We start from the raw sequence: 12,256 nt of genomic DNA, 5'->3' as shown, positions 1-12,256 counted from the left end.
GACAGTAAAATTTGGGCATGTGGAGTGGGAGAGCACCAAAATGCAATTTATTTGTGCAAGGGACAGTCCTGAGGTGCTCTGGAGCACCAATACTGTGGTGGTGGAGGGGATTTAATTCATCATTGGGGATTCAATTAATCATTTTTCACCTATAATCTGTTAGGAAGGTGTTTTAAACATCAGAGGGTTTTTATTTGTTCAGCAACTTGAATAATGTAATATATTAATGACAAATGGAGTCCCTTCTGTCCCCAGAAAAATCATTTCTTGGTCTGTTTGGGCACCGAGTTGCCTTTAAAATGCGCAGTAGAAAGACTTTGAGAATAGAAGCTCCTACTGATGGTGGTCCAGAATTTCTCAAGAGGCTCTTAAAGGTTGTGTTTTAGCACACTGTGCCTCATTTTTTACATTAAACAACCCACTGCATTTGTGTTTGTGACTCTTTATAGCGGTGGTTGTGTGGAAAAAAATTGATCTATATGAATGAAACCAAGTCACTGAGGATATCCCACCCCTGGAAGTGCTCGAGGCCAGGCTGGTGGAAGGTGTGCCAGGGGTGACACTGGGTGGGCTTTAAGCCCTTTCCCACCCAAACCATTCCACGATTCCGAGTCTCTTGGAAAGCCCGCTCCCTGTATCAGCCCTCTCTACCTCAAGCTTCTCATTCCTGCTGTTTTTGCCCCTGGAGCCCCGGGGGTGCTGTCACTGCCTGTGGATGTTGTGCCCGCAGACGAGGCGGCGCCGGGCGCGCGGGGCCGGCCCAAGGAGCAGGTGACGCACAGCCCCGAGGTGCTGGACCCCTCGGAGCTGCAGCCCTTCCCCAGGCCCGACACAGCCCTGGCAGAGGCCCTGGCACTGCTGGCTGACGACGACTGGTGGGTGCACACCGAGCTCGGGGGGCTCTGCGAGCTGCTGGCGGGGGAACTCGCTCCCAAACCCGGCCAGAGGGGGAATGTCACACACAGCGAGGGGGGCTGGCAGGGACACGGGGGAAAAGGGGGTTTGCAGCCCAGCCTGAGGTTAAACTGAGCTTGCAGAGACCTGCAGAGGTGTCTGAGCTTAAGGACTGTTCTGGAGAGGCCCCACCAACACCTTCCTGGTGCTGTCTGTGGAACAGAAGCACCTTCTTGGTGCTTTCTCACTCTGGAATGTGGTTCCAGTGCTGCTGCCTTCAGTCTGGGGGAGGAAGGAGATCCTTTCATTGCCACTAGTGCAAGCTGGGAACAGAACTGTGGGACAGAGCTGAGAGCCTGCTGGGCTGAAACAGTCCCACATTGAGGGAAAGACTCACTTGGAAAGGATTTCCTGCATTATTTCTTCCCTGGAGGGTGGGGAGGCCCTGGCCCAGGTTGCCCAGAGGAGCTGTGGCTGCCCCTGGATCCCTGGAAGTGTCCAAGGCCAGGCTGGACAGGGCTTGGAGCAACCTGGGCTGGTGGAAGGTGTCCCTGTCCACAGCAAGGGTTTGAAATACGATCTTTGAGGTCCCTTCCAAGCCAAACCATTCCATAACTCCATGACTGTCATTGCTTCATTTTACAATCCCAGTTTGTTTGCTGTTTGATTTCTTAGAATTTTAATATTGTCATGAAAATTTGCAGGTGGTTTGGACTTGAAATATTATTTTTTTGCACCCAGGGAGAAGAAAATTGAGGGTCTGAACTTTGTCAGGTGCTTGTCTGCCTACCATGCCCCTGTTCTGACTGCAAAGCTCCACGAAACAAGTTTGGCTGTGGCTCAAGAGGTTAAATTTTCCTATCAGAACATTCCACTGGCTATATGTGTGTATACATGTATTCTATAGCTCTCTGAAGTGAATTGTTATGTTCAACTGTGGTGAGTTTTCCTCAAAAATAGTCTCTCAAAAGAGACTGAAAACACGTAGATTGTAACTTTATAACATTTTTATGGGTGTCTATTTTAATTCTCACCCCTTGTGAATCAAGTTAAAAATGTATTTCTCCGTTGCTTTTAACGTTTCTTAAAAAATGACGAAGGGAAACATGAAGCTTTGTTTATTTTGAAGTCTTATTTTATCACCATTATTCACTGTTTTTTGGGTCTTTCCTGTGTGCAGGTCAAGAATTTACGCTCAGGTGTTTCTCGAGCTGCTGTGGTGTGTTTAGGGGATTTGTTCACCCACCTGAAAAAGAGCATGGACCAAGAACTAGATAATGCAGTAAAAGTCCTTTTGCACAAAGCTGGGGAATCCAACACTTTTATAAGGGAAGAGGTAGACAAGGCACTGAAGGCCATGGTTAATAATGTGACTCCAGCACGTGCACTTTGTTCTCTTATAAATGGAGGGCAAAGGTAATTCCTATACAGATTTTGTGAAGAAATAACTTGTGAATAGAGTCAATTTATTATGGGCTTTCTGAAAGAAAATCAAAAATACAAGGGACAGAAATTGGAAAAGCCAGCTTTGCTAAATCTCTACCCAGGGCAATGTTGGTTGGGATAAAAGCCCCCCTGTTCCTTTCTGTGCTTTATGTAAGAAGTCGATTTTGGAGCTTGGTGTATTTTCTGACCATTTTGCACCACTTCAGTAACTTTATTTGCTGTCACTGCAGTGTTTTTTAGGAAGCTGCTGTATTGCTTTGCCTAGTAAAGCTCACCTAACACTCTTCTTTCTCATTTGCTCTGCAATCAAATGCTGTTTTGCCCAGATTTCGGCACCCCTCTTTACTCAGAAAGCTGATTTATAACTTAAAACCAAGCACCTTGCTTGGTTTCCTGTTCCTCTCTGGACTGAGCTGGTTCATACCTTTGTGTCTGCATTTCAGTCTCCTTTCCAGTGTTATTTTCTGGAGTCCCTCAGACATGAGCCTCCCTTTCTGGCTGCCTGCTCTGGTTCTGGCCTGAGCTCCCCTCAGGCTGTAGCAGGAGTTAATCCCCTTCTTCCCTGGCCCTCTTGAGTCTGTTTTCCTTTTCCTTCCTCATTCACTGTCCATCAATACTTAAATCAAGCTCTGGTGCTTCCTCTCTTCTCTGTCCCCACTCGGTGACATTTCACAGGCTGCTCCATTCTGAATCAGCCCTTGGGCTTCCTGCACAGCTCCAAATCCTCACACTTAGTCCTGGTTCAAAATGTTTCCTTTCCTCTTCTGTTTCCTGGGAAGCTGGTGGTTGTGGAATGTATGGATTCAGTCTCCTGACAGCCCCACTGCAGTTCCCTGGGCTTTAAACTGAAAGGCAAAACTCAGCCTTGGGAGGGGTGTCCCATCCCTGGAAGTGTCCAAGGCCAGGCTGGACGGGGCTTGGAGCAACCTGGGCCAGTGGAAGGTGTCCCTGCCCATGGGAAAAACACTGGATGGGCTTTGAGGTCCTTTCCAACCCAAACCAGGGTGGCATTCCGTGAATACAGAAGAATATATTCTATATTCTGTGAATATAGAAGCAGCAGACAGTGACACCACCCTGGCTTTAATTCAGAAGCCAGTGTTTGAGCAGGGATTAATCTGTTCACAGCTAAGAAGCCTTTTCTAACTCATGGAATACAATATGTTTTTAATGGATAACACATCAGGGATTGACCTAAAGGTGAGGCTTTGCTAGTCCTGACTTCAGGAAACTCTGGCCATGCCAGCAGCAAAGGCCCTGCAGTGCAAGGGAGCTTCAGCTCTGGAGGCTGTGGCAGGGAATATGGGAATAATTCCAGTGGGAGGTGTCCCTGCCCATGGCAGGGGGTGGAACCAGATGGGCTTTAAGGTCCCTCCCAACCCAAACCAGTCTGGGATTCTGTAATTTTTATAATAATTTTTAATTATTCTGTTAATAATTAAACCCATTGTTGTTTGCTTTTGGGAGGTGCTGCTCTAAAGGCACTGCACCACTGCTGGGAACTCACCTCTGAGCAGGTGCTTGATCCAGGAGCATGATTCCAGGGCTAGAGCTGAAAGGGATTTTACTTCAGGAATTTACAACCCTATTTCTTACCTGTATGAGCTGTGTTTAAGGTGTTCTGTGCACGCAAAAAGCTTTCCAGCTGGTTTCCATGGGCAGGGCCATTCCTGGGGAGCAGGGGCTTGTTTGTTACGTGGAGTGAGGTCTCAGCCTCACAGCTCTTGTTCTCCCCTCAGAACATGCAGCAGGAGTTAGAAACTACCCTCAAAGGAGGATTTTCAATCCAAATATAAAACTGGAGAGGTTTAAATTTGCAGGCTTGTGTTCTTGAGCACAAGTGGGATCAGCAGGGACAGCAGGATTTACATAAAAGGTTCATTTGCTGCATGGGTTTGAAAGCTGATTCTGGCATTTTTTCTGTTTTCCATCAGCACAGCTGTTTATTTTTGACATAACAGGGGCCATTAAACTTGTGCAGGATCTTTAGAAGTCAGTAGAACTAGAACTAGAATAGCCAATGCTTTATTCAGTTTTACAGTGATATGAAGTCCACAGGATGTGTCTCTGAGCACAGGGACTTGTTTTCCTTAGAGCTGATGGAAAGAACACAAAGTCATGTGCTTTCTAAAATACTGTACAGTTGTTTAAGGAAAACTAGCAATTAAATTCTAAAATTCCCCTGCCCACGTCCCTGCCCCAGGTGCCCCTGGCCAGGGGTGGCACGAGAGGGGCTCCGAGGTGCCTCCCAGCCCACGCCAGGGGGTGATTCCCGGTGTGATTCCCGGTGTGATTCCCAGTGTGATTCCCGGTGCGGTGGGCAGGGAGTGCTGTGTGCAGCCCCCGCCCCGAGCTGTCCCTCAGCTGTCCCTGTTGTCCCCAGCCACCTGCACTCTGCCGTGAGGAGATGCACAGCCCAGCACCTGTCGGAGCTGGTGGAGCGCCTGGGCCCCGAGCGCGTCCTGGGCGGCCCCAGACCCGCGGCCGAGCGGCTGCTCCCGGCCAGCGCCAGGTTTGCCCAGGACAGCTCCCAGCAAACACGGTGAGTCACCCCGGGGATGAGCACCTTCCGGGGGGCTGGAAGCTGGGAATGGCTCCCTGTGTGTTCCCAGCGTGACAGAGGAGAGGCACGGGATCCTTAAGGGTGGAAAAGATCCTAAAGAGCATGAAGGGCTGGATGGGGCTGCGAGCAGCGTGGTCTAGTGGAAGGTGTCCCTTCCTTGGTGGAACTGGGTGGGCTTTAAGGTCCCTTCCAACCCAAAGCTTTGAGTCCAGCTGTTATCCCAGCACTGCCAGGACTGTTAGGATAGTGGATGTGGCAGGAATTTCCTGTATACCTGGTGCTGCTGGGCACACCCTGGCTGCAGGAAGAAAAGAGGCTCACAGGACATGCTCTGCTGGGCACAGAGGAGATACAGGCCACAGAGGGAGTCATGGCACTCAGATCCACACTTGGATCTGATCCAGACTGTGATGGACAAGGCTGGACCATCCCATTTAAAGGCAGCTGCAGGGGAAGGCTCTTCTCATTGATTTGCTCAGTTGTTGGTTAAACAGTGATCCTTGAGCACAGTGTCTTTGTGGGAGCATGAAAAGGGTCTGGTTACACATATCAACAGCAATACTGGAATCATGGAATTGTTAAGGTTGGGAAAGCCCTCCCAGCCCATGGATCCCCCCTGTGCCCGATGCCCACCTTGTCCCCCAGCCCAGAGCACTGAGTGCCACGGCCAGGCCTTCCTGGGACACCTCCAGGGCTGGGCACTCCAAACCTCCCTGGGCAGCCCCTGCCAAGGCCTCACCACCCTTTCCAGGAGGAAATTCCTCCTCCTGTCCCACCTGAGCCTCCCCTGGCACAGCTGGAGGCCGTTCCCTCTCCTCCTGTCCCTTGTTCCCTGGGAGCAGAGCCCGACCCCCCCCGGCTCCCCCCTCCTGCCAGGGGGTTGCAGAGCCAGAAGGTCCCCCCTGAGCCTCCTTTGCTCCAGGCTGAGCCCCCCCAGCCCCTCCTGCTGCTCCAGCCCCTTCCCAGCTCCATTCCCCTCCCCGGACCCAATCTTCCTGCCCTTTTCTATTTAGGAATTACACGGCATAATGCCCAAGTTCCAGAGCCAGTCCCTGTTTGTGGACACGGATGTCCTGCTCTGCTCCCTGCAGGTACTATGGTCGGAGGATGCTCTTCAGCATGATGGCCCACCCTGAGTTTGAGAAAGCCCTGGAGAGGTACATCCCAGCCAAGGACTTGCCTTACATTAAGGACTCTGTTGGCAGCCTACGTGAGAAGGTGTGTGGGAAAGCTCTTGTTTAGCAACTGGGACAGGTAAAGGTGTTCTGGGGGCTTTAGTTGTAGACAGTCTCCAGCACTGCAGCCATGAGAATTCCCTGTGATTCTTTGATTCCCTGAATTAATGTTGTACCTCCGTGCAGGGTCTGGGGGAGATGCCACTGGACACACCTTCAGCCAAAGGAAGACGTTCCCAGACTGGCAGTGTTGGACATTTGAGGTCGTCCCCCACTTCCAGAGATGCTCTCAGTGTCCCGGACAGGTAACGACCTCCAGTGGTTTATCCTGGCAGGAATTGACCAGGAAGAGAGTATGGAAACATCCACACAGGGCTGGGAAAATTAAACATTCCTGTGGGAAAAGGAAAACCCTGACCTGTCCCAGTTAAAGTCTTAAATACAGTGACTGGTAATTTTGAAGTTAATTTGTCTCTTGACCACCTGTGAAATACACACAGCACACAAACCTCTTGGAATTCACAGTGTGGAATCAAGAATCAGGGAATGGTTTGGGTCAGAAGGGAGCTAAAAGCCCATGCAGTCCCACCCCTTCCATGGGCAGGGACACTTTCCATGTTGCTCCAAGCCCCGTCCAACCTGGCCTTGGACACTGGGATCAGTTTTCAAAGTACTTTGACAATAAAGAGTTAAGCTGCAGTAAGTTTTGGGGGGGTTTGACCCACTGATGGGAGGGAAGTTCCCAGCTCTTACTGGTCACAAAACCAGCTGCATTTGGAGCAGAATGGATGTGGGACTTCAGGAACAACAGTTACTACTGGGTGGTTTATTTTTAAATCACTGTGTTTAAAGTGACAGATTTTCTGTTCCCTTCTGATATTTGCACTTAGATGGGAAGAGAATGTCTGGGATGAGACTCCTGTTCCAGCTTGCTCCTGTGCTCACTGAGTATCGTGTTCCTTCCCCACAGGGACACCACAGAGGCCCGTGAGGTCCCAAGGAAAGCAGCTCCTCGTAGTGCCCTGGAAAGTGAAGAGTATGTTAAAGATATTGTGGGTTTGTTGAATGCCAAAGACTTCAGAGAGAGGATAACTGGCATCAGGCAGCTGCTGCTGGATGCAGAGAACAGTCCAGGCCTGGTGGTTGCAAACCTTGTGAAGGTAACTGTAGGAAAAGGTTGGATTTCAAAGGTCTTTAAAGTTGGGTCATGAAGATTTCTGATAAAAATCTTGGCTCCCTCTTTGAACAGGAATGATTAACAGAGAGCTTTGAGGAGCAGGGGAGCTCTGGGGGAGCTACAAAGGGATAAGGGAAGTAAATAGGAGGAACAAGTTGGAAGTTTTCACTCAGAGAAAGCACTTTTGAACTACTGCCCAGAGAAGCTGTGGCTGCCCCTGGATCCCTGAAAGTATCCAGGCTGGTGGAAGGTGTCCCTGCCCATGGCAGGGGGTAGCACTGGATGGGCTTTAAGGTCCCTTCCAACCCAAACCATGCTGTGATTCCATGATTTCTGCAATCCTGTCTGCTGTTTTCATGCCACTTCTGGGTAAATATCAAAACATTGGAATAGGTTGTGAAAAGAGCAGCAAGGATTGATCAAGACCTGAAAAACTGTCTCTGAAGTGGAGTTGTGGGTTGGTTTGTGTGGGAGAAGCTCAGGGTGAGGATCCTGTCTGATAGGAAAGGAGACCTTTCTTTGGGAGAAAGAAGAGGTCCAGCAGCTGTAAATTAAAGACAGATACAGGGAAAGGAAACCCAAGCTTATCCTCCAGCAGTGCCGTGTCTTTGTGTGGAATGATGGAATTCTGCTGTGGAACTTCCAGTATCTGAACTGTGAATGGTTTGAAACCTTTCAAGCACTGTCTGTGCTAAACAGAGCCACGTCTTCCCAAAAATCCTGGCTTGCAGGAAATTTTAGTCCTAGGGAGTTACAGGCGGCTGGTTTACCTGCAGTCCATTGCACAGGAGGGATTCAGATCAGATGAGGTGAGAGATGGTTGAGTAATTAAGGTATTAATATACCAAATGCTGCTTTATTTGCTCAAAAAATGATCTTGGGTATTTGCATGTCACAGAATCCCAGAATGGTTTGGGTTGGAAGGCACCTTACAGACCATCCAGTTCCAGCCCCTGGAGATGTCAGAGCCATGTTTTGCCAAGATGGACAATTGAAGTGTAACAGTAACTCGGGAAATGTACTGTCCATCCCAGACACTAGTTCCTAATTCCAAGAGTGCTGTCTGGATGCTTTTCCAGATCTTTGATGCTTTCAAGTCTCGCCTACACGACTCCAACAGCAAAGTGAACCAGGTGGCTTTGGAGACGATGCACAAGATGATTCCGCTGCTCAAAGACAATTTGTCACCTGTGATCAACATGTTAATTCCTGCCATAGTAGACAACAACCTCAACTCCAAAAATCCAGGGATTTACGCAGCTGCCACAAATGTTATCCAGGCTCTGTGTCAGCACTTAGGTGAGTAATTTACTCTCTCTTAATTTCAAAGAGGTTTAAGTGTTTTAATTAACTTCTAATTTGAAGGTGTTACTCTTTCCAAGAGTTTCACAGGATTGTTGCTCTGTGTAACAAATCATTGGGTTTAAGCCACACAAGTCATCCTGTATTTTGTCAGTAGGTGGTTTGGTTATTTTTCCAGAGCTGCTGTTTTTTGTGGTGAAGGTGCACAGGTTGCCCAGAGAAGCTGCCCCTGGATCCCTGGAAATGTCCAAGGCCAGGTTGGAGCAACCTGGGCTAGTGGAAGGTGTCCCTGGCCATGGCAGGGGTGGCACTGGATGGGCTTTAAGGCCCCTTCCAATGATTCTATTAATAATATGTTTTTATGCTTTTACACCTCTAAATCTATGACTGTGATTTCTGAAGTTGGTATCAGTAAGATTCTTGTTTACATTTTCCCACACTGTGTTGAGTTTTCCATTTAGGGATTGTAACCCTGTTTTGCTCTTTGCCTTCAGACACCTCTCTGCTCCTCCAGCCCTTCTGCACAAAGGCCCAGTTCCTGAACGGGAAAGCCAAGCAAGACCTGACAGAAAAGCTGGCTGGTAAAGGGCTGTTTGCTTTGCACGTTTGTCTGCTACCATCTTAATTAGGGGAATTAATTGCGGGAGGGTGGTGGTTTATATCTTCCCCTCTGTCACAGTAGATTGTGGGCATAAGATGCAGCAGTTGTCAGACTTCACCCCTTTAATGTAAATTGAAGCTATTGCTGACAAAACAAAGGATGGCAATAATAAAAATAATAATTATTTCTTTTATTTATTCATTTATTATAATTGAAACACGTGCTTTGTTATATATTTATTGTATATATTTTTATTACACACAATATATAATATAAGAATATATCATATATGATAGACATATATATGATAGACATATATTATATAATATATTTTATGTATTCCTTAAATATATATAATGTATTCATTATATCATTTATATATGGATATCATATTTTCATTATGCATGTAAAAATAATACAATAACAATTATTCATTATTAATTTAAATTATAATAATCCGACTAATAAATTATTGTTATTATTGTTGTTGTTATTGCTTCAGATGGAATATTAATAAATACCTGGAATGTATAAATATGTATCAATACCTTAAGGGTTTAATTTACATTTAAATACCTTATGTATTTAAGTATCTTAAGGATTAAGATGTATGAATTGCTTAAGCATATTATAATTGTAATAGGGAATTGCATTCCCTCTGCCAGTGATAATTCTTTCATGCTCTTTCCAGGAATCCCAGAATGGTTTGGGTTGGAAGAGACCTCAAAGCCCACCCAGTGCCACCCCTGCCATGGGCAGGGACACCTTCCACCAGCCCAGGTTGCTCCAACCTGGCCTTGGACACTTCCAGGGATCCAGGGGCAGCCACAGCTTCTCTGGGCAACCTGGGCCAGGGCCTCCCCACCCTCCCAGCCAACAATTTCTTGAAAAATGCTAAATTTTCGTGTTTTAAGTAGACAAGGAATGTCCTTATGGGGAAATACTCTTGACCCAAACGTGTTCCTTGGCTTCCTTTCAGAGGAGTTCTGTGTGAAATGGAACTAAAGAACACACTGGACAGTCTGTGCTTGAGATATCCCTACGTTTGTGCTTCCCGAGGGTGTTCGTCAGCAGCCTTTAAACCCTTCCTCCCTTACTGGGATTTTTTGGAGTTATTTGTATAATGTCAGAAGAGTCTGTTCTGGCAGAAAGGGAAACATTTACAAATGAAACACCGAATTCATTCCTGAGGATCTTACAGGTCTTTTCCAACCTAAATAATTCTGGGATGTAATTGTGCAAGTGAACAAAATGCTTCCTCTTTTATTTGTATATATATTACATATATAAATACTACATATATATATATATATAATATTTTTAATTATATCCTGTGCAGGACAGGATTTGGACTCAATGGTCCTGGTGGGTCCCTTCCAGCTTAGGATATTTTGTCATTCTATGATTCTGTATTTACAATACAAAGCTACTTTTTTTCCTTTAACTCCAATACCTACTGCTTATTTCTGAGACAGAGGCGAAATTGGAAATACCAGATGTTCCTCTGTGAGAAATTAAGGCCCTTTTGAGAATCCTAACTAAGAAAAAAACTTGAAAAAACCTTTATTTCATTTACTTGTTTTAGTTTAATGGAAAATGGTAATTGTCAGCAGCACTAGTGCTACAGTGTGAACTTCTGGAAGAGGATAAAAGGGGTGTCTGTAGGGAAATCTGGAGTTTTTTAGGAGAACACTAATGATGTTGCAACACCAAGCTTTTGTGTACAGCTGAAAGGAATCATCTGCATTGTATTTTAAGTGAGTGTTTAAGTTCTGAAAGCCTCCCTGCTGTGTTGCAGACCTGGTGATGGAGCTGTACCCACGGAAGCCCTACGCTGTGGAGCAGAAGGTCCTGGCTGTGCTCTGGCACCTCCTGGGGAACACGTCCAGCAGCGGCTCGGTGCCCGGCGCCTGTGGGAGCCTCCGGACGGCCACGGCCAGACTGGCCAAAGCACTGTTTGCACAGATGGGGCCCGGCCTGCTGGCCCACGCTGCGGCCCAGCCAGCCCACATCAGGAAGGGTTTGGAAGAGCTTCTGGAGACAGGAACATAAAATCACCGGCGCTGAGGGTGAAACTCCACCAGCCGCCTGACCTGGGCACGCGGATGGGGCTGCGGGACAAGGCGGGAACATCCCTGTGTCGCTGATCCACAGGGCTGGAGGGAGCTGCTGGGAGAGCCCACGGAGCTGTGCTGGGACAGCCTGTGGGGCTGAACTGGGCTGTGCTGGGACAGCCTGGCTGAACGGGGCAGTGTGGGGCCGGCTCCCTCCCTGCCACTGGCACGGCCATGGAGGAGTTGTTCCAGCCCGTCTGTGCTTCCCTTCGGAGGATCCAGCCCAGGCCCCTGGATTGCTGGTGAATAACCACACATGGTCACATCAGCACCGTGCTTTGCACGGATGAGTGGAGGAGAACCCTGGGCACAGGGATGCAGAACCACGGTGTTCTGTGTGCTGTTTGTGAAGAACACGTATTTTTGTAACCCCTCAGGCAGTTGTGCAGTGTTGGCTGGGCAGGAGGCACCATTCTGGTGGTCCTTTCTCCTTCCCCAGCCGCAAGCTCTGTACACATTAGACATGGGACCCGACGGGATAAATAAATAAAGGGATTTATTTCTGTAAAGGGATGTATTTCTGTGAAGGAATGGGGTGGAGTGGCTGCTGGCAGAACTGGGATTGGGGGTGCTGGTGAGAGCAGATGAACGTGAGCACAGGGAGGCAAGAAGATCAGTGGCATCCGGGCTTGGATGAGCAACAGCGGGGCCAGTGGGACCAGGGCAGTGACTGTCCCCTGTGCTGGCACTGGTGCGGCCACACCTCAAATCCTGTGTCCAGTTCTGGGCCCCTCAATTCAGGAAGGACATGGAGGGTCTGGAGCGTGTGCAGGGAAGGGAAGGGAGCTGGGAAGGGGCTGGAGCAGCAGGAGGGGCTGAGGGAGCTGGGGGGGCTCAGCCTGGAGAAGAGGAGGCTCAGGGGGGACCTTCTGGCTCTGCAACCCCCTGACAGGACATTGTAGTGAGGTGGAGTTGGCTATTCTGCCGTGCCTGCAGAGAGAGGAGCGGAGGAATGGCCTTGAGACAGGGGAGGTTCAGATTAGA

General features: G+C 48.3%; 1 protein-coding gene across 3 annotated transcripts in view; it reads left to right on the top strand.

Moving 5' to 3' along the window:
* Positions 1-11,781, top strand: part of TOGARAM1 (TOG array regulator of axonemal microtubules 1) — a 29,003-nt gene extending 17,222 nt beyond the window's left edge. For all 3 annotated transcript variants that reach the window (XM_039389355.1, XM_027723055.2, XM_027723054.2), the window contains exons 12-21: positions 731-875; positions 1,636-1,741; positions 2,075-2,310; positions 4,724-4,882; positions 5,995-6,121; positions 6,265-6,383; positions 7,049-7,238; positions 8,335-8,554; positions 9,052-9,138; positions 10,957-11,781. In XM_039389355.1, the coding sequence (XP_039245289.1) occupies positions 731-875; positions 1,636-1,741; positions 2,075-2,310; positions 4,724-4,882; positions 5,995-6,121; positions 6,265-6,383; positions 7,049-7,238; positions 8,335-8,554; positions 9,052-9,138; positions 10,957-11,210 (1,643 nt within the window). In that variant the 3' untranslated portion in view covers positions 11,211-11,781. The remainder of the gene's footprint in view (positions 1-730; positions 876-1,635; positions 1,742-2,074; positions 2,311-4,723; positions 4,883-5,994; positions 6,122-6,264; positions 6,384-7,048; positions 7,239-8,334; positions 8,555-9,051; positions 9,139-10,956) is intronic.
* Positions 11,782-12,256: the final 475 nt, after the last annotated feature.

This window comes from Pipra filicauda, unplaced genomic scaffold (genome assembly GCF_003945595.2).
Source record: "Pipra filicauda isolate LSUMZ 115617 unplaced genomic scaffold, ASM394559v2 scaffold720_size194830_pilon, whole genome shotgun sequence".
NCBI classification, from domain to species: domain Eukaryota; kingdom Metazoa; phylum Chordata; class Aves; order Passeriformes; family Pipridae; genus Pipra; species Pipra filicauda.
Note: the sequence above shows the minus strand (reverse complement) of the source record. Positions and strands in the feature narration are given on the sequence as shown.